The 24,208-nt window shown below is 41.1% G+C and overlaps 3 protein-coding genes across 15 annotated transcripts in view; 2 read left to right on the top strand and 1 right to left on the bottom strand.

Moving 5' to 3' along the window:
* Positions 1 to 2,605, top strand: part of SH3GL3 (SH3 domain containing GRB2 like 3, endophilin A3) — a 55,401-nt gene extending 52,796 nt beyond the window's left edge. For all 7 annotated transcript variants that reach the window (XM_086849618.1, XM_023933931.2, XM_086849616.1 and 4 more), the window contains exon 9: positions 1,809 to 2,605. In XM_086849618.1, the coding sequence (XP_086705744.1) occupies positions 1,809 to 2,014 (206 nt within the window). In that variant the 3' untranslated portion in view covers positions 2,015 to 2,605. The remainder of the gene's footprint in view (positions 1 to 1,808) is intronic.
* Positions 2,606 to 3,419: 814 nt separating this feature from the next.
* LOC111934075 (lamin-B3-like) lies at positions 3,420 to 17,945 on the bottom strand. 7 transcript variants are annotated; one of them, XR_015275976.1, is made up of 13 exons: positions 17,532 to 17,931; positions 13,374 to 13,530; positions 12,472 to 12,597; positions 11,430 to 11,600; positions 10,396 to 10,521; positions 10,050 to 10,270; positions 9,138 to 9,363; positions 8,225 to 8,332; positions 7,269 to 7,385; positions 7,069 to 7,170; positions 6,867 to 6,937; positions 5,591 to 5,622; positions 3,420 to 5,053 (listed from the first exon to the last, which is right to left on the bottom strand). XR_015275976.1 is itself a non-coding variant. In XM_086849611.1 (12 exons), exons 1-11 carry the CDS (start codon positions 17,894 to 17,896, stop codon positions 6,896 to 6,898), a joined length of 1,761 nt encoding a protein of 586 aa, XP_086705737.1. In that variant the 5' UTR covers positions 17,897 to 17,931; the 3' UTR covers positions 3,420 to 5,053; positions 6,867 to 6,895. The 7 variants fall into 7 exon arrangements, 6 of the variants coding, with proteins under 6 accessions (XP_086705737.1, XP_023789696.2, XP_086705739.1 ...); XM_086849611.1 differs by lacking the exon at positions 5,591 to 5,622; XM_023933928.2 differs by lacking the exons at positions 5,591 to 5,622; positions 17,532 to 17,931 and adding an exon at positions 13,714 to 13,993.
* Positions 17,946 to 20,176: 2,231 nt separating this feature from the next.
* ADAMTSL3 (ADAMTS like 3) overlaps positions 20,177 to 24,208 on the top strand; it is a 177,960-nt gene continuing 173,928 nt past the window's right edge. Inside the window, exons 1-2 of the mRNA XM_086849604.1 lie at positions 20,177 to 20,356; positions 20,441 to 20,569. Of these exons, the coding sequence (XP_086705730.1) occupies positions 20,551 to 20,569 (19 nt within the window). The 5' untranslated portion in view covers positions 20,177 to 20,356; positions 20,441 to 20,550. The remainder of the gene's footprint in view (positions 20,357 to 20,440; positions 20,570 to 24,208) is intronic.

Raw genomic sequence — 24,208 nt, 5'->3', positions numbered from 1 at the left:
GGGCAACTGGCTCATCATCTCTTTTTCTGCTTGGAGTCCTTCAGCAAATATACGACAACCAAGCTTTCACCTGTACCAGTGTATTAGAGTAGCTCTAATTTAGTTGGTTCTTGTAGGACTTTGTCACTACCCTGAGCCTTCCACTGGGAGAGGATGAGTCTGATATTGTGACAGTGCTGCTCTGGGAAGGTTTGCTTAGTCTCTGTTGTCACTTCTCTTCCATTGTAATAAATAAAAGCTCTCTTCTGTTGCTATCAAGGGTAAAATGTACTCACAAAAGAAAAAAGCAATTCCTGCTTTCCAGTTTTAACACCAGATATTGCCCCCAGTTGTATTATTGTCAATTAAAAAGATGCTTTCACCTGCCTGTTCTCACTAAGTGATCACCACTGGTTCTTACCTGGTTTCTTTTAGAGACTTCTCCTAATTCCTTTATCTAGAAAATGCCCAAGCAGTTAGTTTTTAATAGTTTCCTATGCATTACCATGATTAACAGATAAAAATGCATTTCTGCCATTTTAGCTGTTATATCTGTATTGCATTATAAATTGCATTCAGGTTTACCCAGTAAAAAATGATAGCTGGGAGAGTCAAGACTGGAATATTTGCATGTTGCTGCAATGTTCCCAATATGACAACCTGAATAATTTAAGTACTAGTGTTCTAGAAGTGTCATGCTATAAGGTGTGGTACTTCTCTTTACAAGGCAGCAACATTAAGTCTTTTCTCCAATTCTTCATTTATAAATGTATTTCAAATTACCAGACCTGTATTTGGATACATTACATATGTTATTAAAAAATCTGTTATGGCTGAACTACAGTTGAACCAGGGGCTAGTCCTTGACCACAGCTTTGAGCTTTACAATTTGAACATAAATTATTCTAATAAAATATATTCTAATTATTCATAAATATGAATGCTACATATACGTTCGTACCACAAATCCAAGCTAAATAACACTCCTCCATGAGAATATATTTTAAAAAGTTATTTGCTGCATTAACAAGATCAATGTATTTCTTTAATGTTTAAGTGTGATTTGGAATGAAGATCTTTTTAGGATAAACAATATAATCACAAGAACAGCCAGATACTGTATCAGAAAACTGTTTTCATCCCTAAAATAATTTGACAAGTGCCTTTGTTCCTGCCATAGCCTTTGCCTTAGTTCAGATGGAGGATGTATAAGATAAAGGTCTGGGGCACACAAGCTCAGGGAGCAGTAACCCAGAACTGTCACTGCTCAGGTGAGGGTGGAAGCCTCACTCCTGCCAGGGCACATGTGGTGTGAAAATCCAAGTGTCTGCCTCAGGCTGCAGGGCTGTGTTTGTAGGACAGAACAGGGGCCCCTGCCCTCTGGGAGGTGTTCCCACAGGATCAATGTGCTGCAGTGCCATTTGTTTAAAGGATTCCCTGTCATTTCCCCTGTTGACTCTTCTGCTTCCTCAACTCCTGCCCTTCCGATTCCTCTGGCAGCTGCTTCACAGAGAGCCCATGGGTTTTGACAACTGATTACTCAAACCCTCAGCTGGAAATAAACATCCTTTTGAGAGGGAAGGCAACTAGGAATGAAAGGAGTAGCATCTGAACTTAAGGGACAAACAATTATGCTTTAAACTTATTGTCAGTAGTCTTGTATTTTATATGTAGAAGCACCAGATGTTAATGAATAAAAGCAATGGAAAAGCTGTCGCTGTCGACATGACAGCAGAGCTACATTTTTGACCCCTTGTTTTGTGCCTAGTGGATGGTGGGATGCTGTGAAACTCAAATTAATGTGGTTGTTTTTTCTGTCACTGGGACAGGTTCTTCAGTGCACATGGATCAGCCTTGCTGCCAAGCTCTCTATGACTTTGAGCCAGAAAATGAAGGCGAGCTTGGGTTTAAGGAAGGGGACATCATAACTTTGACCAATCAGATTGATGAGAATTGGTATGAGGGGATGTTAAATGGAGAGTCTGGCTTCTTCCCCATTAATTATGTTGAAGTGATAGTTCCCTTGCCTCAGTGATTGTGTCATTTGAGCTGTGAACATGATTTCATGACTGAAATGGATTCACAAATGTTCTGTCAGTGTGGCATTCTGTGAAAGCCTTGCTGTTTGACTGACTTACTGACTTTTGTATGCGTCTTTTTAAAATGTATTTATTTTATATTCAAAAAAATTTCACCTTCCCTGATTTGTCAACCTGCAAAAAAACCCATACCCAGTTTTTTTGCTTTGTGCCTTGAAGATCACTGTATGAAGTGTTTACTGGTAGCTCACTGTTGCTCCAAAAATGCATTTCCTTGCTATTATTGTATGTGGATTTTTTTTATCTTTGGCTGCAATGATTTTACTATTGAAAACCACTTTAAAAAGTACTGTTAGTGAAGCTAACTGTAACCAGTTCCTAAGTTACTGATGTCATTGAGCTGTTTTCATCTATCACACCGTAATTTATTGTGCACAAGTTAATTCATCTTTTGCATTGTATGTTGACAAAAGGCAAAATGGTTGTTGTCAATATTAAGATGATGTTGTACTAAGTACAAGTTCTCAGCATTGAAAATTGGTATAATTTACTGATCAAACTGAATAAATATTTCTGTGGGATAAGAAGAGTGGTTGCTGCTTCTCTACTGGTGGTGCTGGCACTTGTTTGAGCAGGAGGCCACTTTTGCTGAACAGATCAGCTTTCAGTGACAAAAACAATGCCAAGTTAAAAAATACATGAATAAGGAAAGTATTAGTTTGATGACACCTTCTGCACTGTAGTTTTAATAATCTTGCCCTTTTTCTATTGATAGTTTAGCATTTATGTCTGTTAACATCTTTTTCTAGCAGAAGAGGGAAATTCCTTGGAATTAAGTATAAACTGCTCCTAGTTCCATAGGGTTTGTATGGGATTCCAGTGAGAGAAAGGCACTGGTGCCTGCTGCACACAAATGAAGTTAGTACATTTCTATTTCTTATATTTAGTTGAAAGGGATGGAAAGGAAGAGAAAGGGAAGAATAGGCAGTGATGGAAAGACATGTCATAACTAAAAAAATACTAGAAAAGCTTCAAAATTAAGGAAGAATTCTGGCATCAGAAGTACTTACCCAAATGAAGATAGAATCACTGTTTTTCTGTTTACCATCTCTGCTTTGCTTAGTAATGGAGTAGTGACCAAACAAAGTGAGCAGCCCTGGAGGAACATGTAGCTTTTTGCCAATTGTTCTCTATATAAGACAAATAGATGAGAACTGAATTCTTTACAGCCAAGCTTGCTACTGAAGATTCCTCTTAAGCACACAGCAGTTCAGCTCCAGTTGCAGTAAGTGATAAATATAAACAGGAGAGCAGAGTGCATTGCTGAACATTTCTTCACCCTACAGTCTCTAAAATTACCAATTTTACTACTTCACAGTATTTTGAACCACTCAACAGAAATAATTGAACAGACAGACCTTTATTATTTAATCTACAAATACTTAAATCCAAGACTGCTTTTATATACATGAAAAATATCTTTAATAGTTAAAAAAGTTTTAAGAAATAAAGATAAATACAGCAAAGTTAGAGCAGCAGCTATTTATATTGTTTGAGGTGGAACAAGAATTTGGATCTGCTAAAATCCAAGTCTTAAACCAGCATCTACTCTTGATGTCTCAAAATTAGAATTTTTAAATAATGTCAGAGTTTAAGCTAGCATAAGGAAAACCCCACCTTAACACCTGCATCCTAACACAAAGCAGGTCTTGAATTTGGAACTGAACACTTTGGCAAGTTAAGAGACAATCAAAACACTACTCCAGCATTGAGAGAAAGCTGCAGGCTCAGCTGCTCCCCTCCTGCTCTCAGGTGGAAGTTTACTTCATGTGGCTCAAAGCCCTTTCTTTCCTCCAGGGCCAGCGGGGGAGCAGTTTGGAGAGCCAGAGTGACTGCAGCGGGCCCGAGGCTGACTGTCCCCTCCCGGGGGTTACAGGACAGGCTTTTCACGGAGCACAGAGCTACCAGAGTGACAGGGAGCTGCACACACTGGCCCATAACCAGTTTTCCCCAGCAGTCCCATTAGACACAGCTGTGGCCTGCATGGAGATTTAGCACATAAGGGCTCCCAGAGCAAGGAGTTTGATGTTTTTCACTGCAGTTGGGGCTTTCTAGTTCTGATTTTTTACTTAGCATATTTTTCTCTCCAGCCCCTTAGAAAGCTGTTTGGACCAATCAAACAGTGCTAGCAGCACTGGTCTCAGTACCTGCTCTGTAAGAATGAGATGTTTTTCACATTTCCAGGATACATTTTTCCAAGTTAAGGCTGGCACAGCTCTGCTGTGATACCCTGCATCTAGGAATATACAATACTGAATCAGGGACTTCCAGCTGCTGGGCTACAGAAACAGTACATTTAATACCTTTATACTTTATAATTTTATAACTTTTGAATATTTTTTACAATTTGCTTTTAATTCTAAAGTGTTTCACTCTAGGAAGTGATCCAGACCATGTAGTATGTATTTCTGCATTAGGAGCTGAGCAGGAAACATTTCAGACACTCATCACTCTTCTGTACAATGTTTTACTTCAGACTTGCTCAAGGTGCAAGGGTGTGATCAGTCCCATGTTTCCCACTCAGACTGGAAAGAGAAATTACCTTTGGAGAATACCCTATCAGAATATTGAGAAAGCTGAGGCAGCCTCATGTTCATTGTCAAGTGTTTAAGATCCTGTTAGGGCACATGTTTAGAAGCTTTGTAAACTCTGTACCCTCCTCTGTTTCAGCAGGTCAGAGAAACCGGATCCTTGTGTAAAAGTAAAAATAAAAAATAACTTCACATGGAGCTTGTATTCTACTGCTCTTTGTGTATCAGTGAATCCAAGGCCAGGGTCCAGTATCAGAAGGTAGCAAATTCCATCATGTTATGGACAATGCTTCTCACAAAGACATCAGATGGAATATGTGAATTCCAAATTTCAGATATTACAGAAGATACCAACACACATACAGTCTATGTCACCTAACACTGAGAGGTGTTTTCAGATGGTTGTCCATGTTACATGACAGAACAGCTGGGATCTTCATTTTGCTGCAGAGAGAGAACATGAAAACATTAGGTTAATTAGCACGTGCACAAACTTAATATTTCTTGTTGGTTACCTACTTGATCCTCATATAGGCAGGAAGGGTTTTTAGCACTTTGTAGATTTAGTTACTTATTAATAAAGCAAAGCAGATTTTCAAGAGGCAGTACATGAACTGAACTACACAAGTCTAAGTCCATGCAATACATGAACCTGTGCCTTCATTAATGGAAGGCTGACAGACTGCCCATCACTATCTCACTTCCCAAGCATCAGGACCCAAGTGCCATGCAGATCCGTGCTGCTCTCATTAGGATGGTCAAAGCAGAAGCAAAACATGGAAACGCTGCCTTCCTTTAAAGCACAGCATGCATTCTTCCCATTATTTTACTGCATGCAGTTAACTTCTGTTTACTAAGCAGCCATTTCAGAACTACCAAGGCAACAGAAGCATATAGGTACTAATGTCAAAAGTTGGATAGAAATTCAGCAAACAGGAATGACATTAAAATTTGATTGAAAGTATGAGAACTGACTCTTACCATAAGTGGCACACAACTGTATTGTAAAGTTGCTGATAAAACAGATTAGAAGTGTAAGGAAAAAAGTTACTTTTGCTTTCCATCACTGATTATTAAAGAAGTTTTAAGTGAACTCAAAAAATGCCTTTTAAAATAAAAAGAAGCCACCCTTGAGGAGAGGTCCTACTCTGAGCATGAAAAGAAGCTTGTATAACTAAGAGCCCAAAGGGCAGAACAGCATTATAGACCTTCTCAATAGCCTGTTTAATGGGGTCTCACCATCCTAAATGAGACTGAAAATATTACAAGAATGTGCATGCAAGTCAGGAGACTGAAAAACGTCCCTCAAGCCACATGGTATTGTAGTAACAGATATTTATCCAGATTTTCTGTTTGAAAGGACAATAAAATAAAACCAGCAGGCAGTAGCTGCCTATTTAGGTACGTTTTCTTCCAGAAAGACAGTTCTCTAAGGTACTTTTAAGTTAGTTTTCAGACAGATACATTATGAAAATATCTAGGAAAGGGTGGTGGGGGCTTTAACCTAGTTCAGTAAGATGTGACTCTTCCTTGTAACTGTGTAGCATCAGTTTTTGGAAGAGCTGAACATTTGTCAGCAGGAAGGACAGAGTTTTTAGCTAAGCATCCCCTTGCTCTCAGGCTTTGGAGTTTGTACTATAGTACCATTTCAGGTCAAGACACAAACCAACTTGAGTCAAGTACAGTCTATAATTGTTTGGTTAGGACCAACTTAAAGCCCTTATTAGTTTAGACTACATCAGCAATTAAAGATAGCTAATAGCATATCGAAGTACCGTAGGAGCATCCAAACTGCATCAGTTCAGACTTGTATTATGGTCAGTCAAAAGCCATTTTCAGGGGCTGGATAGTCTTGCACAGGGTATTACACCATGCAAGTTTGTAGCCAAAAGTTTTTAAGTATATTGACCTTAAGTTCACATCGCAATCATCTTAAAAGCAAGCCAGGGACACTGGAGTGTAAAGTCACTTCATCCCAGAGATGTAGTTAGTGTTTGCATTCTGTTCTGGGATAACAGCTTTAACTCACAGTGAAATATTTAGATGAAATGGACATTAAAGGTTGTATTTCCAGTGTGTCAGTAATAAGATATTAAATAATTAATGAGTTTGATCATACTCAGAGAAAAAGCAAAACTTTAGTTGCACTTCTGATGCAAAGCCATGCAAGCTACATCCTATGTGGGACAAGAGACTGCAGCACTACTGATGAAGCAAGTTTTCTATGAGGTGACAAGCATGATTCTCACCATCTCACCTGCTTAAGGATGCTCACAGGAACCACTATCATGAAACCAAACAACATTTCTTTTTTCTTCTTCTTTTGGTCTGACATCAAGAAAAACATTAAGAGTTGCGGGATGTGAAGAGTACTTGAAGCAATATTTTCATTTAGTAAGGAAAAGAAGTGGCCATTGAATGACTGCTGACAGCATGTATTTAAACTTCATGCAGCTTACCTGAGATGCAAACTCTGCTTCACTTCCAGTTATTTCTTCATAATCATCATCATGCTCACTTTCTTCTCTGGGTACAAGCATTATCTTCCTCTCTGCGAGTTCCTAGAATACATTTGAATTGCCATCAAGACCCCCCAGGTATTAAACACAGACAAATTTAGCATTAGGACAGTATAGAAGTGTTTTATTGTTTTACTTACCTCACCATCATCTGTGATGAGTGTAACACCAATATTATCACCAGTTCCCCAAGACTTCTGAGACTTCCAGACCAGATCACTAGGACCTGGGCTTACACCAGCAGCTGCACCCCAGATCTGCAACAGATTTACAGTGAGCTTCTGAAGAATCTTTTTCTGTAGTTAGATTACAATTCAGTCTAACATAATAATTATATAAGTATTTTAATACCAAAGACAACCAGTAGGAGAAACTGATCCATGTAATCCCTGGCAAGTTAGTTCTTTTCAGGACTACCAAGAATGGTGGTAAAGCTTTTCCCAGCTGAAGACTGTAAAACAGAAAAGACTATCAACAGCTTCTGTCCAATGTAGAGGTAGCCCTGCTTGGCCATACAGAACATCTGAGTCACAGAGCCAAGCCCCAGTCACAGACAGGCTCGGGGCAGCAACTTGTGCGTGCAAGAGCCTCTCACCTGGGATCACTCAGATCCATTGAACAAACTCCTCCACAGTTTGGAGCAGCAAGTACAGAGTTCACTCTTTGATCATCATCTACATGTACCTGGAGTATGATTTTAGAGCTAGTGTGTTGCTTAGTACTACAAATAATGAGTTCAGCATTGCTAACCTGGAGTAGACTAAAGACCTGAGTAAGAGTGTGAGTCTCTACACAACTTTTATCAAATCACAGGTGTATGGGAAACCCTAAGAAAAAATCTAGAATACAACAATTCTGTTTACAATTAGAGAACACTCCAGTTTGGGATTATCCAAGATCAGTCCAAGCTTTAAAGGAAATGTAATTAGCATTTCAGATCAGGTTGCTTTAAGGATTTTCCCCATACCTATCTCCACATAAAAGCTTTTCTTTAGACTCTTGGAGTATCTATTTAGTTTTCCATATTACAGGAATCTCTACTGACATGTAACATAAGAACAGAGCTCTGAGGAAGTTTCACAAACCCAATACCTACTGTAACTTCTTGGCCTGCCTGAAGAGTGAACCGTGAAGGAAACTTGTAAGTAACATCTGCCACACTTCCAATTCGTCGTCTCAACACCCAGCCATGTAGAGGTTGATCCTGTGGGACAAGAAATTTCTCTCAGCATTACAGAGCAACACTATATAATACAAATACAAGGTTCTCTCCAGACTCATGGGCCAGTTTTAATTCCACTCATGTAGCATCCAAGTATCTTGACAATTTTGAGGAAGCAGCTGCATTTCCATTAAAACCTCCCTATGTTTTCTCCCTATACTTTAGGATTAATCTTAGTCAAGTTAAGCCACACCTATACTCTTACCTTCCATTAATGGGAGGGTCATGGTACTCTTTACCAGGGAGATTGTGAAATGAAGTTTGCCATGGCCACCTACCAACTATACATATAAACACCTTGAAACTTCACAGGTCACTCTGTATTTCAGGCTGAAATGGCTAAACTACAACCCATATGTTTTGAAGTCCTGATGATGAATTCTAATAGCTCTGGATTTGTAAACTAAACTAGTGGAAGAATTAGCTAATTGGCCAGATAAACCCTCTGCATAGATTAGATATCACTGACTACTCAACCTTTTTAGCTGCTTTAAGTATTTTTTGACTAACACAAAGCCATCATTATCCAATTTACTAGAGTTCCCTATTTAGCTCATCAAGGGTAAGCAGTAATGCTGGTAGTGCTAGCCTGAATCTGATGACAAACTGCTGAAAGTGGTCAATTTCTGCATAATAGAACCCCCTGCACCTCCATCCAAAAGCACCTCCAGACATCTCTGGGAACAGAGCACCTGCAGTACCAAAAGGTCAGTGTCTAGTCTGTCACTAAGCTAAAGCCATCCCCAGGCAGTCATACATTGCAATGCAGTCTTGAAAATGGAAGTACCTCAGCAGAGTGATTTTTAAGCCTGACAAATTTCCCATCTGCATCGATCTCTTCAATAGATATATTTCCAGTAGCTGAAACATGCTGAATAGTCTTAAATGCAGCACTATGCTCTCTCTTTTTGGTTTCTTTGATCTTCCTTTTCTTCCCATGCAGGAATCGTCGCCCCTGACTTGCTGCTTGAGTTGCTGTGCTGTGTGAAGATGGACTGGGTGACAGCTTTAGCCTAGAAGAGAGTCAGATAACATTCACCTGGAGTATCTGATGTGCTTTGTTTCTTATGCCTACCCTCCCACTACATCCAAGCCTAACAGCTTCCTATATCCAAGCTTTCCATGGGGTCTTGAATACAAAATTTTACCTTTTTTGGCAAGAGTAGCTAAGTGGTTCATTAAGTTTGGAAGACAGCATCAGAGTTCAGAGCAAGCTTATATCGATAAGAGAAGATTCACAACTGCACTAAGTATTCCTTTAAAGTCTCAGCAGACACAAACTTTAGCAAAAGTAATTTTAACTTTTTGACCCTTCTTAGCATGTACTGAGAGTTCATGTTCTCACCATGCATGCAAGATACCACATCTGCATAGACAGGAGTTGATCCAAGTTCCCAGCTTCATTCTTGGAACTTGAATGCTCTTTAAGATGTAGCACAAAGCTTTGAGAGAGTTGAGGAATGCTTAATGGACCTTTGAGTTTTATCAGCTGGATTTATGAAGCTACTTCATCTTACTATACCATGTGGTAGATATGGGATATAAATAACATTTACAGAAGATGATGCTTCAGTAACTGAATTACTATATTAATGACATGCTCAGTGTTTGTTTCTTGTCCCCCCACATTCTGAAGGATAAAGAGAGAGAGGTCTTGAATGAAGCAAGTTCTCATAATGAAGGTCTTGTCATAGCCTACCTCTGTTCCTCTCCTTCCAACATCTTTCTGTATGCATTTATTTCCAAGTCTAGAGCCAGTTTCACATCTAAGAGATGCTCATACTCTTCTAGCTGTGCTTGTGCCTGCTTCTGAGCTTGTGCCATTTCTTCCTCCTTTTCAGCCATACGCCTTCGATGGAGATCACGATCATAATCCAGCAAATTCTGTAGCTCCTTTATTCTGCTCTCCAAAGCAACATTCTAAAATTATGGAAGGGTGGGAATAAATAAATCAAACCTTAAGTGAAGATTAGAGGGAAGAGGCCAATATTTTGAATTAAGAGTAAATTAAAGTAATTATAAGGTTATACAAATAAAGACAGAACCTGGCTTTGATATTGATTAACTTGAGATACCAGAGTATCAACTCTCTTCTGTGTTTCCTTCAGCTCCTCCCGAGCAGCATTGGCAAACTCACTGTTTCTTGCTGCATCTAGCTGGGCATTCTCCACCTGTGGATAAGTCAGTGTTAGTTCTGAGTTGCACATTAGCATGTATTACAAAGGAGGAAGGAAAACCATGTAATTTTCACCTTTTACACCTGGAAGTAGTTATCTTTTACTGAGGTGTGCAGATACCAAAAAAGTCCAGGTCAGAAAGTTCTGTATTGCTCTCCAGGGAGGTTTACACAAGTTGGACTTTTTTTTCCAAAAAAGTCAGCAATAATCAGGTAGTGAAAATTTCTGGATTAGGATATTTCAGTTAGTAATGTATGAGGACTGTGTATGGATATTAAGTAAATTGATTCTCCAGAAGACCAATGGAGAATATGTTTAAAAGCTGCTTGTCAAAGCATAGAGATGCAGGATATTTGGTGTACAAATCAAACTATTATCACTCTTCTCCGAAAGGTCTATTAAAGAGTTCCTGCATCTTTACAAGCAGCACCGAATCACTCTACAAATACTTCAATTTTGAAATGTCCCAAGAAAGGATGAAGTGCTCCTTCAAGAGGGACTTACAGAATTTTCAGTGGAAACAGCAACACAGTCATCCAAAGGAATTCCCTGAGTTGGCATGCAAGTTGGTGTGTAGGAAAAGTTAAGTTTTATTTAAGACTGAAATTGCTTAATACAAACATATCACATCTTGGTCCTGAATTCATCAGAAGTCTGAAATATGATCAACTTCTCTTAATCACTCCCTGTATTTATGCTTGAACCAGTTTTGTTTGGGATCAAAAGTTTGCAGAATCCTACTGTCAAGTTTGACACTGCTTTGAAATTCCTTAACTTATGCCAGGAAGCTCTGCAGTGAATGCAAGGCCCCATCCATCCGCCGTCTATGCCACTGTGACCTTAATTATGTCAAGGTGCAGAGAACTTCAGTTTTGTTTTACTGTCATCTGCTACAAACTCACCTTTGCACTGAATGTTCGCTCCATCTCCTCTTTGTAACCTTGAATTTGTTCTTCATGTTGTTTTCTGAGGCCCTGCAGAGCATCTGAGAGCTTACTCTCAAATTCCCTTTGACGACCAGATTCTACTTCTGCTATCCTGCTTTCATGGACTCTTTTTGTCTCTTTGAGCTCCTAGGAGGAGAAATTTCTCAGAATAAACAAGCCAATACAGTTTGAAACTGGATTTAGTGTACCAGCTTCACAAGTCCTTCCCTATTGAAGCAGATTTATCATTGAGTACACAGTAATTCATCTTTATGCATATCTTACTAATTCCTTAAATCTGTTACATCCACCTTGCTGCCTTACTATTGCTTTTCCACCTCACTGCCAATATTGCTTAAACTAATAAATGTAGTAAGTAATTGGTAAGACTCATTCTTTGAACTAGATAGTTTGTTGTTTTTTTTAAACTTAGAACACATGCATTTACAGTTCAGTTTCTTCAAGCACCGTTACTTCACCTATTCTTACTTTATTCAAAAAGTAATAGCAGTTGGGTAGAAAAATTAGAATTCTCTATCAAGCCATACACTTTGAGATTCCTACCAGTGAGAAGGAAGTTGGTTTGCATTCATATGTAAACTATTAATTTAGTTGTATGTATCTGAGAAGTGTTAAGGAAGTTGAGAAAACAAGCTGCTTAAAGGAGATTTAACTTCTTCACTTACTTTAGGCTTCAAGTAAACATCTGGAATCATTTAACAGTAACTAATATATGCACTATCACTTACACAAAGTAATATATTTGGATTTCAGTTATCTTTAGACGAGCAGCCTAAGAAATTTCTCATATCCCAGATACCTATTGGTACTATCACAGTTAACATGAGGTTGAGGAAGGCTTTCTTGAGCCTTCCTAGTTAGGTGGTTATGAGCTGATGGGCTGCCATAGGTTACTAGTTACCTTTTTAGAGATAATAGCAATGTTAAGATGGGCTTTAAGTACATCCAGGGATCATGGACACCTAAAAAGATGCCATGTTAATAAGCTAAAACATACATCTTCATGAAGGCGCTTCTGGAACGTCATTTCTTCCTGCAAAGTTTTCATATGGTTTTCTAGGTCTACCCTCCTCAACATTTCGCTGTGGAGATGCTTTTTAGTATCCTCCAGTGACAGATTCAGCTAGAAAAGACAGACAACAGGGTTATCAAAATTAAGAGGTATTTTTTTCAAATTAGGTAGCCCATTTGTTACAGATCATTCAACTTAATTACAGTAATCAAAACACACTAGTTGAGTGAAGTAGGTTACTCTGTGTAACTTCTTATGTCATGGGATCAAAATATCAGCAACAGATAGAATCCTATTTAATTGTAATGTGCCAGATTTCCCACAAGGCAAATATAGAACAGCCCTTAATCCTACCACCTATACTGGACTCCTCAAAGTAGACTTCTGTACAATTGTACTATCCATATATATTCCTCCCCTTTAAAACTGTAATTATTCCAAACTTCTAATATAATTTTTTTTACACTTAATCTTCCAAATACAGCCTATGTTGACAAACTAATATACACTTTCAGTATTATACACTTCCCTGATATGTCAGAGAATGCTACAGGGACTATAGCAGTACATTTCATCTTGCTTTGACTTTAGAGCAAGAAACATTACATCCTATGGTCATAGAATTAAAGGTACCTACAGGTACCTACAGGTACCTACAGGTACCTACAGGTACCTACAGGTACCTACAGGTACCTACAGGTAGAAGTTTTAAGGAAACCACCATCAGCAGCATTTGCTGTCAGCAAGGTTGTGGAAATCTGTCTACCTGTCACTGTCATAGTTACAAGGCTTTCTCTGCTTTTAAATATCAATAACTAATTGAGAGAAATCAAGCAAAAAACTCCAGGAGCAAAAAGCAAAGTTCAGCTTCCAATAGCAAGCCTTACACTGAGTACTTGATCCTTTAATTCACGGAGCTCATTCTCCAAAGTCCGGTTCTCATTCAGGGCTGTTGCTAAATCAGCTTCCTTTGCATTTAGCTGGGCATCGAGGTCTCTCACACGAGCCTGGGCCAGGTTTAAATCACTTTCTTTTTTGGAATTCCTACAAGGGAGAGTTTTACGCTGTTAAGTGCAGCTAGTGAGGGATAGTTCTCAATGCGTTTCCCTTCTGAGGGGTCTGCGGTTAAACACAGGAGAGGTTTGTCAGGCTCACGGTGAGAGCACAAAACAAACCAGACAGGGCCCTCCGACAAGCATCATTTGTTATACCAGAGAGATTCCTGACCCATTTTCCAGCTCGTTCAGTGCGAAGCCCATGCGGAAGCCAGCTATTTTCCACGGCATTCCCAGCGGGAGAGGGAAGGGACGGCACAGGCCCCCGGCTGCAAGGGGAGGGCCGGGCACGCTCATAGACCGGGGCCGGCCGGTCCTTCACGGCCACCCCCGCAGCAGAGGCGGCCCCAGCTCCGCAGGAAGCGCCTGAGGGCAGCCGGGCCCCGAGCCCGCACGCCCCCGGCAGGCCGGGCCTGGCCGGGCCGGGCCGTGAGGGCAGCCGGGGCCGCCGCGCCGGTGCCTGACGGGGCGGAGCGCGGCTGGGACTGCCGGCAGTGCCGCTCCTCCTCCCCGTGCCCCGGGATGTCCTGTCCGCAGCACACTGGAGCTTTGTCCCCCGGCCGGGCAGCGCCCAGCCCGGGGAGCTGCTCCGCTGCGGCTTTGCCTCCTGCAGCACCTCAGCAGCGAGCGACCCCCTCTCCTCCCTCCCGCCGTGGAGGTACAGGGTGAGGGGAGCTTTGCTCTCAGAGACGAGACCATCCCCAGACCAACAGCGGGGCAGTGGAACCGCAGGTACCACCTGGATGGCAAACACTCTTCAGCTGCCATTGGCCCCACAGTGGAGAAGTGCAAGAAGAACCCACAACGAGTTCCTGTCAGGAAAGAACACTGTGATAATTCCCCAGACTGCTCCAACTTTTAATGTCCTTGCAGTTGCCTGCCCACTATCCAGAGTCAGAATCCCTGCTCAAAACTCATATTTGAGATTACAAAGAGTAAAGGAAGTTCTCTATTTTGGCCACATCAGTTCTGCCAAGTGGCAGAGTTGTGTCAACTCATACAATGAGTTTTCCAGTGGACAACTGAGACCAGTTGGCAAGAGTCCAAAGTAATTCTGCAGGATTGATCAACTCTAGAAAGCTTGAACTGCAAGGAAAGACTGGAAAATACAAAGGGTTGTTTAGTCTAGAGAAGCGAAAAGTGACAAGAGACAGAAGCATTTTTAAATACGTGAAGGACTGCTGCATAGAGTTACGGAATGTGTTTTCCATGTCTATTGTGGAAAAGACAGGAAGCTTAAATTGCAGGGAGGAATACCTGGGTTAGATGTTAGGGAGAGGAAACTGACAGTTCACCACTGAAGCACACTGCCTGGGGGGGATATTCTGGAATCTCCATCATCTGGAATTTAAAATAAGGGTTACACAAATCTGCTGGAAGAGATGCAGGTATGGCTGGTTCCAGCACAGGCCTGGGGCATGGGCCAACATCAGGTGCTCGCTCAAGGCCTTTTCCAGCCCTGCTCTTCAGAGGCATTTGTTGAATGTGTTGTGCTAGAAGTTATTTACTCTTTACTCAGACTCTAAGAGAAACATAGCTCTGCTAACAGTGAAAAACAAGATAATGCACTGTACTTTTAGTGTTTATGGTTTCTTTTTTTTCTAGGTACTAATTATTTACCTTCCTTTTGGGGTCTCTGCTACCGTTTACTATATTACATATGATATTAATTATGTCAATAACACTATGTAATATTGACTGTTTCATCCTACAGTAATAAAAGTTTCATTCTGCAATCAGAGTGTGTGCAAAACTGAAATTCCATTAGTATCTGTTTTAACAGTTCACTTTCCAATGTAAGCATCTGACAGCCAGGCTCAGGTTTCCTGGATTCTTTCCTGAAAAATATTATTTTCAAAGAAGCCTGAATGAGACATTTCATCTTTAAGAACAACAATGTAACAGGTCTGACTTTGACAGGAGCATTTACTACCCTTTCAATCCAAGTTTGGGGTTCAGAACACCACTTTACACCCCTATGCAGCAAGCAGTGACAGTTACAGTACTCTGCAACATTCCATATACCAACCATGCCAGAGCTAAGTGTGGCCTACAGACTATCAATTACAAGCAACAACTTTGAGGCATTGGCAATCATGTTCCTTGTAAATCAGGATGTCACACAGGCTTGATCTGGAGAATTTAAATAACTTTACCAAAAGATTTCAGGTATGTTTGAAACAGACTCCTGTTTGTCAAGGCCAGAGGATGTCAGCAGCACGCACAGAATCCATTCTTACAACCTCAGCTGCTACACTGTGTGTGGCACATTCAGGAGCAAAATGCACATCCACACTAGGACGCAGAAAGGAACTGGTCTTGTCTTTCTCTGCTGTGTTAGTGCAGTTGCTTTGACCTTCCTGAGGCTGTGAATTCAACCAATGTGCTTATCTACAACTTCTCCTCCTCAAACATCTTTGGCCTGCTTCCAGTCACCATTGTTTTAAAAAAAACCAAATGCAGTTTATTGTGGTCAAAAACCTTGAGTCTCTTATTCAGTTATTATTAAGAGCCAATAGTTAATGCTGTTGGGAAATTATCTGGTGACATTTCATTCTATAAGGGTTAAACAGCCACCAGGTTATTTAAAGGGTGTATATATCTAAGGACACGATACCCTCAAAGTTTGTTCCAAGTTATCTGAGACATTTGCAGTTAGGCAGCCCAGATACAACACACATTAATATTAGGACTTCAGTCTAGTCCTTTCAGAAACCAATATGTACCATGTATCATTTCCCATAGGCTGTAAATTTAACCACTTCTAAGACCTAGTTACTGTAAAGGAAAAAAACCCAACCCAACAGTCTAGAGGATTGCATATCTGCCAAGTCTAAAGCTTTACAAACAAAGCCAGAGTTATACAAACACAAAGAGCAGCAGAAAAGTCTTAGAACAGGCAATACCCCTCTCCTCACTGTCCACTCAAGTGGCTGGTTAGATTTATGAAACATATCTCTGAGCCAAAACCCAGCACGACAGAGACAAGCCCAACAACTATGCAGCTGAAAACAGAAGCTTACAGTAAAAACATGTTTTATTCCCAACTAGAACAGCTACTTGAGTCCTACTGAGTCTATGAAAGGGCAATACTTCCTCCAGGCACTAAAAGAAACTGGTGCCTAAATTTGCTCTGATACAGGTTTATAACAAGATGTAAGGGGCCTGTGGGCATCCAAATTATTACAAGTCTATAACTGATATAGGGGTACAAAGCAGTGCTAGCAGGCTCTGTATTTCTGTAGAGGAAGCTTGTTGGGATTGGGCACTTTTTCACTCATCTCTTCCTTTTTCTGGAGGATGGGACAGCACTTACAGTGCCTTTGCTCAGGCTTGGGTGAACCTAGATAATATAATGATTCCGGCCTCAGGATACACAGCGTACAAGAAAGTCAAGCTAAAACAGCAGGCAGCTCTTCTCAGACTTAAAAGCAACTACAAAAACTTCTGAGCAATACCAGCCTAGACCAGGTAAGTCATACTGCTCCCAGAACTATCTTCTCCCTGTATTCCCCTCTGGGTAAAGTCTGAACTAAACAGCCAAAAAAAGATGCACTCTGACTCCATATAAACATTCTCCATAACTTTCTAGATAGCTGCCGGCATCTTGAGTGTTTGTAAACACAGGTGTGGTACCCAAACCCATGCAGCCATGTATTCATAGCCCAGAAGGGCACCCAGCCCCCCACGTTTGGCAGGAGCCCCACGTCCATCAGGCAGGTGCTGATGTGACCCCATAGCATCAGAGGTACTCAGTAACATCGCTCCAGAACACCTTCGGCATCCAGACGTCTCCTAACCCCAGAGGGCAACACTTTCGGGGTTATCATGCCTGCACGACCTGGACATAAAACATCACCGCGCGCTCCTCCCACATCCCAAGGGCTCCTGCCAGAAGCATCCCCTTCCCTCGCCCTGCAGGAGCCCCGAAGAGGCGGCTCCCCGGGGTGTCCCCGGGCAGGGAGGCCTGCTCGGGGCCGGAGCACCGACCTGACGTGCAGCTGCCGGTGCTCCTCGCCAATCTTGCCCAGCTCCACCTGCAGCGTGGCCCGCTCGATGGCGATGTCGTCCAGCGCCCGGCGGGCGTCGGCCAGCTCCGCCTCATAGCGGAGCCGCAGGCAGCCCAGCTCCCGGTCGCTGCCCGCCTGGTGCTCGCTCAGCCGCCGCTGCAGCGCCGACTTGTCGGCCTCCAGCGCCCGCACCCGCTCGATGTAGGCGGCCAGGCGGTCATTGAGCTGCCGCAGCTCCTCCTTCTCCTGCAGCCGGCTGAGCCGCGCCGGGCTGAGCGGGGACTCGGCGGCGCGGCCGGCGGAGCGGCTCCCGCCGGCCGGCGCGGGGGGCAGCGCCGTGGCCATGGCAGCCTCCGCTGCGGGCCCCGCCGCGCCGGGACCGCCCCGCGCAGGACACCCAGCGCCCGCCGCCGCCCAGTATAAATAGCCTCCGGCTGCCGCCGGCCAGCGCCCACGGTGGGCAGCTTAAAGGGCTCGGGCCGCACCTCGCGGCCGGCCCGGCCGAGCCCTGTACAGAACTCTGGTTTTTTTCTTTTTTTTTTTTTTTTTTTTTTTTTCTTTCTTTCCTCTCTGCTTTATCTTAAGATGCCCTGCTGCATCTTATCAGTCCAGTGATGCTGCCCGGAGAAGGCGGGGAAGGAAAAACCTACCGCAGCCCTACGTTCTCACAGGCCGGTGCTAGGGGTCGGGGCGAGCCCAAAATCGCAGCTTTAGGAAGATGCATGACAGCTGCAGTGATGCTCGCTCTCCAGCATGCTGCTGCGTCAGGCTGTTGTGTCTGGGATTTTTTCTTTGCAAATTGTTCAGCTGATGAAAATAACTGATTTTGTTCTGCTCTTTGTAGGCGTTTTTAGCTTTCCTATCAGCCATCCCACTTATATTGTATTCTGGTTAAAATCTGCTGTGTGAGCAAAAGGAAGAATGGAGGTAGAAAGAGAACCTGCATGAAGACAAATGTATGAAGCAGTCTTTAAAGCCTTACACTAATTACATTTAATAAAAATCAGTGTTTAGTAAGAAGGTTGCTTCAGCGCTTCTTTAGTAGTGATGAGAAGAGTGATAATTGTCAGTTTTCTCCACTAGCTAATTAATTTATCTTTTTTTTTACTTCCATTTTTGAGCAGATGCTGTAGGAAACTCATTTAATATGAGCATAAAAATCTCTGAACATTGCTATAACTGTAAATTACAGTGTTGTAGCAGTTAGAAGAAATGCTAATTAAGATCTTGTCTTAAGCTGCTATTTTCTACACAGAAAGATAATCTTGGCATCCTCTTAGAGTTTTTTAAATGTAAAGATAGATTGTGATGAAGACTGTAGACATAAATTCAAGCTCTTCTTTATAGGTAGACAGGCAGGTAACATAGGAGAACATAGTTTGTCCCAAGAGGGTAGCTCTGGAGTTTAGAGTTAAGTCATTTATACCTCTGGATACAAAGTTCCAGAGTAGATAAAGATACAGACTAAGGTGTGAATCCACAACAAAGATTTTTTTTCTGAGCATCTTTACACGATTTTATGAAAACCCAAAACATAATTTCAAGATTCTAAAGCTATATGCAGCATGGGAGTGACATAGAGCCAGACTAAGCTACTCTGGTTCTTGTCCGAGCAACACCACCAGGAAATTCTTTCCTGCAGAGCTGTTCCAGCATTTTATTTTGATATGAGTACTTGTTTGTCCTTCGTTGCCAATAGAAAGCTCAATTCAAGAAAAAGAAAAAGCATGGTTTAAATCTGAACATGTACCTCTAAGACCTGTAAGATGTGTACATCTGAGGGTTTATTTCAGCTTTGAAACCTCGGTCATCTGCAAAGAACACTGTGATTGTGTGTCATTGCCATGCTTGATCATTGCATGTTACTGGCCAGCTGTTCAAATACATTGTATGGTTTTGGAACAGATGCAGGACAAAGCAAGAAATCTGCTATTCTAAGAATACTTTTTCTTGTCTGCCAAGGCTTTGTAATAATGCAAACAAAAACAGCTGAAAGAAATAGTTCAAAAATAGTCCGAGCTAGTTTTATCTTTTGTATTCTTTACCTACACTTCCTGTGTGAGAACAGAAGGAGGCAACTTAAGAAAAGCATAATGGAAATCTGTTGCTGATTCTTCTCTTTGTGACATTTATCTTCTTTGATAGTCTGTATTGCTTAGACCACAAGTATAGCTGAGGAATTCCTGCAGAGATAAGTCTGTGCCATGCTTTACTACTGTTTCATGTATAAAGATATTAGGAATGTTCCAGGATTAAGAGATGGGGGGGGTGGGGAATATGGGAAATGGTACATATCCCAGAATAAATCACATTAAAAATTATTCTACAAGTAGTACTTTTACAGTAAAATGTAGATATGGGAGATTTAAATGGTATTAGCAGATGCCACAAAATTGGAATAAAAAACATTGTGGATTTTTTTTCAAGTATCTTAGTAAGTCCTTGATCTTGGGTTGGTGAAATTAGGTGGAAAAAAAGAATACAGCAATGAAGTAGTACAATAAAAAGCAGGAAAAAAAATAATGTAAACTTTTTGTTAGCTTTTTCCTTAAGTATCTTCTAACTAACTCCTGCCAGGTGTAAGCAATGTGTCTGTATTGGTCCCAAAACTTAGTCAGGGCTCCCAGGGCGCTAACAGTCATCAGGACCTTGCCCAGCCTTAGCTGATGCTTCTGCCCACACTGCTGCTCAGGGCTGCAGGAGCTCCATTTAAGCTCTGGCCTGGCCCTTAACCTCTCTTTTGAGCTCTTTGTTGCTCTGCTGAGCTGTGGGCAGTGGTGGCCCACGTACTGACTTTCTGGTTTGGTTTGTACCAGCCTGGTTACTGAACTTTGCCTGTGCTCTCTGCACCCTGACTGTCCCCTCTAGCCTCCTGTGTGTCTCACCTAGGAGCAATGGGACAGTGGCTCCTGCCCTGCAGCCTGCCCACCCACTGGGCTCTCTGTCCCTTGGGAAGCAGCTGGACTTCACCACTCCTTGGATGATGGTTTGTTAGAGCTATGACTGCTACATACTTCGGTAAGGTGAAGTTTATTGATAGTAGTATCCCTTTTTAAAGTTTAATTTTTGTGACCCAATACAAAATGCTTTAATTCATATCTACTTTTCAAGGCTTAAATGCAATGGGGGCTGTACATAGCAAGCAGTCAGGCTTGACTATTGTGACAATATTGTGCTGAAAAATATAGGCATAGATGCAGAATCAGCATAAACAATGGAAAATTGTATAGCATTCTAGTGTTTTTCTCTGGATATTTTTCTGCTCTGAAAGTCATGAGGGTCTTTCCCCAAACACCCACTGGAAGCAAATCAAGATATCACTGGGCAGTATAATACTTCAAGGGCCTACTACATATAGCAGTAATACTGTTTCAAATGCTATTACCCTAAGGTATTGGAATGTATTGATAAATACCTTCCTAAGCAGTCTGTTTACACAGAGCTGTTAGTGACTCATATGTGACCAGAGCTAATGAGGACAAATTGAGTTCTGCTAATGGCTGTCACGATGCCAGAGTAGGTAGTTTTCCATGATAGAATTAGAGATCACCCACCAGAAAGGTTAAAGGGCAGTTTCTGTGTCATTGGTGGTGGTGCATGGAGATGGGAAAGGCCTTTGCAGGGCACATCACTGCACAAGTGCTCCCCCTCTGCAGTACTCCAGCCTATGCCCCTATTTGCCTGGTTAAATTTAAGCAGGACAAATCAGTTGGCTTAGAGTGGCTTTTGTCTGCTTTGGAACAACAGCATTCTATAAGTTGGTAACAGGGGGAAAAAATTTGAAATTGAAATTTGAAAGACAAGAAAGAACGAGTATTTATTAAAATACTTGAACTAATGGCCATTTGAGTATATTGTTTTGGTTACTTCTGGAGTCATTTGAACACAAACCAAGTGGGAGATGGTACTTCTATAATGTTTATATCTATGCATAAGTAGCTTTTTTTTCTGTTAGCCTCGAGGATTTTTTTCCACTTACTATATTGATGGAGCTGTTTCCAAAGCCCAGGGCAAGGATCTACATGGAATGCAATGGGTTCCATAACACCAAGAAATAAAAGACAGGGTGCTGTGGCTGAACTTTGCACCTTTATACTCAGAGAGGCTTTACTCTTTATAGTGTATAACATACTTGTGAAGGGTGACAGTGTGTGATTGCTTTCTGCCCTGGAGGGCTTGTTATTTCAGGGTAAACAAGCACCCTGTGCACATACAATGCAGGGCCAAAGAACTGGTTAGGCTGTGTGTTCTCATTACTCCAGTTACAGAAAATTTAACATTTTGCTTTCATTAATCAATCAGGTGCAGCTCTATTACTGATAATGTTGAGACACTGAACCAAAACGCAGTTTCTGCATGGGGCCTCTGCAGGATACTTCCAATTTTGCTATATGTTATTCAGAATGCTGATTTATGAGCCAAATATTGTTCTGCACTGTTTCAATGGATTTTAAATTTGTAGTTTAGCCAAACATATTTTCTCTTGAGTAGCAAAGACTTGTGATGAAAGAATGGCCTCCATGATCATCAGATTTTCTTACTTGAACTTGTTTTGGGGAAATAATTATATATAAGTGGAATCTGTTGAAGAGGTATGTGTACCTGCATTTCAGGACAAAGATAAAGAGAGAAGTGTTGGGTTTCTCTTTTCAGTAGGAAGGTTTTCTATTAATGTTCAAGGAGTGAAATTTGGTGGTTATCATGTGATTTAACATAGGCTTTTTGGTTGCCAGACCAGAGTTTTATTTTTTTTTTCAGTTTGGCCCTTTGGCAGCTGTATCTTGCAGAATCTTTTTTCACTGCCACTTCTGCCTGTACTGTTGAGTACTGTACACTTGCTTGTACTGTGAAAGTTGAAATTTTCTGTTACAATTGAATATAAATCAAGAAATTACAAAATACTTCATGGTTATGTTTGATAGTGAAGACACATGTCTTAAGTCTGTTTAAAACAAAAGATTATACCATCATATTTCCAACCCTCTTCCTCATGAGAGCCCATGCCAGCTGTACAGATGGATGACACTGCTGTTGTGTTCAATGAAATAATAATTGCAAATGCCCTTATTTCACAACTTTATGAACAGTAAAGGCTTTAGAGTTGTCATTTTCCATGTAATTTAAATCATGGATGTTTTAGAGACCAGCAAAAAACAAATCACATCTGAATTAAAAAAAGCCTTGCTAAAAGCAAGAGACAAATACAATCTGAACTGAGTGTTAAAAGCATTGCTATAGTTTATTATTCAAAAATCTTATGCTGCTGGACTAATATGGCATGAATTGGAATTAAAGACTGTGGTAAAAAACTGCTCCTAAGGTAATACCTAAAGCACTTGACACTGGACCAGCTGTGTACAAACATAATGTAATAGGCAAAGAACAGAAATTCTGCCTTGAGGGGTTTGTAATCCATACAGACAAGACAGAGTAAGCAAAAAGGAAGTCAAACGTTTCCTTAAAAAAAAAAAAAGGGTTTTATTTTAAACTCAAGTGGTTAATTAGTTTTTGCAGAGTTGCTGACAAACTTCTCCAGGTTTGAAAACCAGGCAACAAGAACCTTTAAATTTGTGGCCCTTTTAACTTTAGGGTGTGTGTTAATGAGTTTGCTGTGGAGCTGCAGGTGCTGTCAGTTTTGAAGTGCTTCTTTTCAATCACATCTTGCCTGGATACCTGAGTTGCATTCAGTTTTTGCTTGGCTCAGCAGAAGAGGTTATGAAGACCTCCAACAGGAGTCAAAATTTCAAAGCTTCCAGATTCACTGGAAGTTTGGAGATAAGAGTAAAGTTACAGGAGTGTGTTGTGAGGCTGAGGTGAAAAAATTAAATTGGATAGAAAAGATTCAAGTCGGCATTCAATGAGAATGAGATTCAGGGAAAATGCCCTGTTTTCACATAGGAAAGTGCTGTCCAAAACCCTGTAATTTCTAGTATCAGGCTAAGGCTACTTCTATGCTCCAAATACTGTTATTTTCTGGGTGCTCATCTTCCTTGCAAAAAGGATGATTTCAGTGTAACATAATGAGACACATGGATTATGGGGGAGAATGGAATTAACAACACTTCAGTCATTTCAGCAGTTGGGGTAAGACCTCCCTGATCTCTACTTTCCAAGGTAGGTACCACAAGTTAGTTGTGTTGTTTATTGTAATGCTGCTTTCTGAAATCTCCCTGGGGGCTAATGCTTGTGGGTGCTTATCTCCAGTTTCTTATGTGCTGTAAAAATTCAGACATAGGATCTCTAACCTGGGACCAGGATTACATGAGGAATTACATATATGTGTGAACAGCAGCCTTGCTCGAGTTGATGAATCTGATGTGAGCTAATCTACTGCTTTCTAGTACACAATTTTTCTACACTTAAATTTATTGCAGATGGACAAATGTTTATAACACTGGCATATATTAATTACAAGAGAAAAGATATTCTAAGTAAGGATGGTGCCAGCTGGGTACATTCCTAAGAAGATAGCAGGTCTTGAGAGTTTGCTTCATCTCCATGGTTTTTGCAAAGGAAAATGCACTTTCTGCGTTAGATGATCTAATGACTAAATTCTGGCTTTAAAATCACCTGTGATCAAGTCTGAAGTATATGCTGCCTGCATAATTTTGGAAGACAACAACTGCAAGGTTAGTAGTTAATATACTTGTAGGTAGT

This window comes from Cyanistes caeruleus, chromosome 13 (genome assembly GCF_971803275.1).
Source record: "Cyanistes caeruleus chromosome 13, bCyaCae1.hap1.1, whole genome shotgun sequence".
In the NCBI taxonomy this organism is placed as follows: domain Eukaryota; kingdom Metazoa; phylum Chordata; class Aves; order Passeriformes; family Paridae; genus Cyanistes; species Cyanistes caeruleus.
This window is presented reverse-complemented; position numbering and strand designations above follow the sequence as displayed.

Excerpts from the sequence above, each read along its gene's own strand:
- LOC111934075 (XM_086849614.1), bottom strand. The coding sequence starts at position 17,896 with ATGGCCACGGCGCTGCCCCCCGCGCCGGCCGGCGGGAGCCGCTCCGCC. Across the intron at positions 10,271-10,395 it reads TTAATCAATATCAAAGCCAG|AATGTTGCTTTGGAGAGCAG; the intron begins GTTCTGTCTTTA and ends CCATAATTTTAG. Across the intron at positions 7,386-8,224 it reads AGGCAGGCCAAGAAGTTACA|ATCTGGGGTGCAGCTGCTGG; the intron begins GTAGGTATTGGG and ends AATCTGTTGCAG.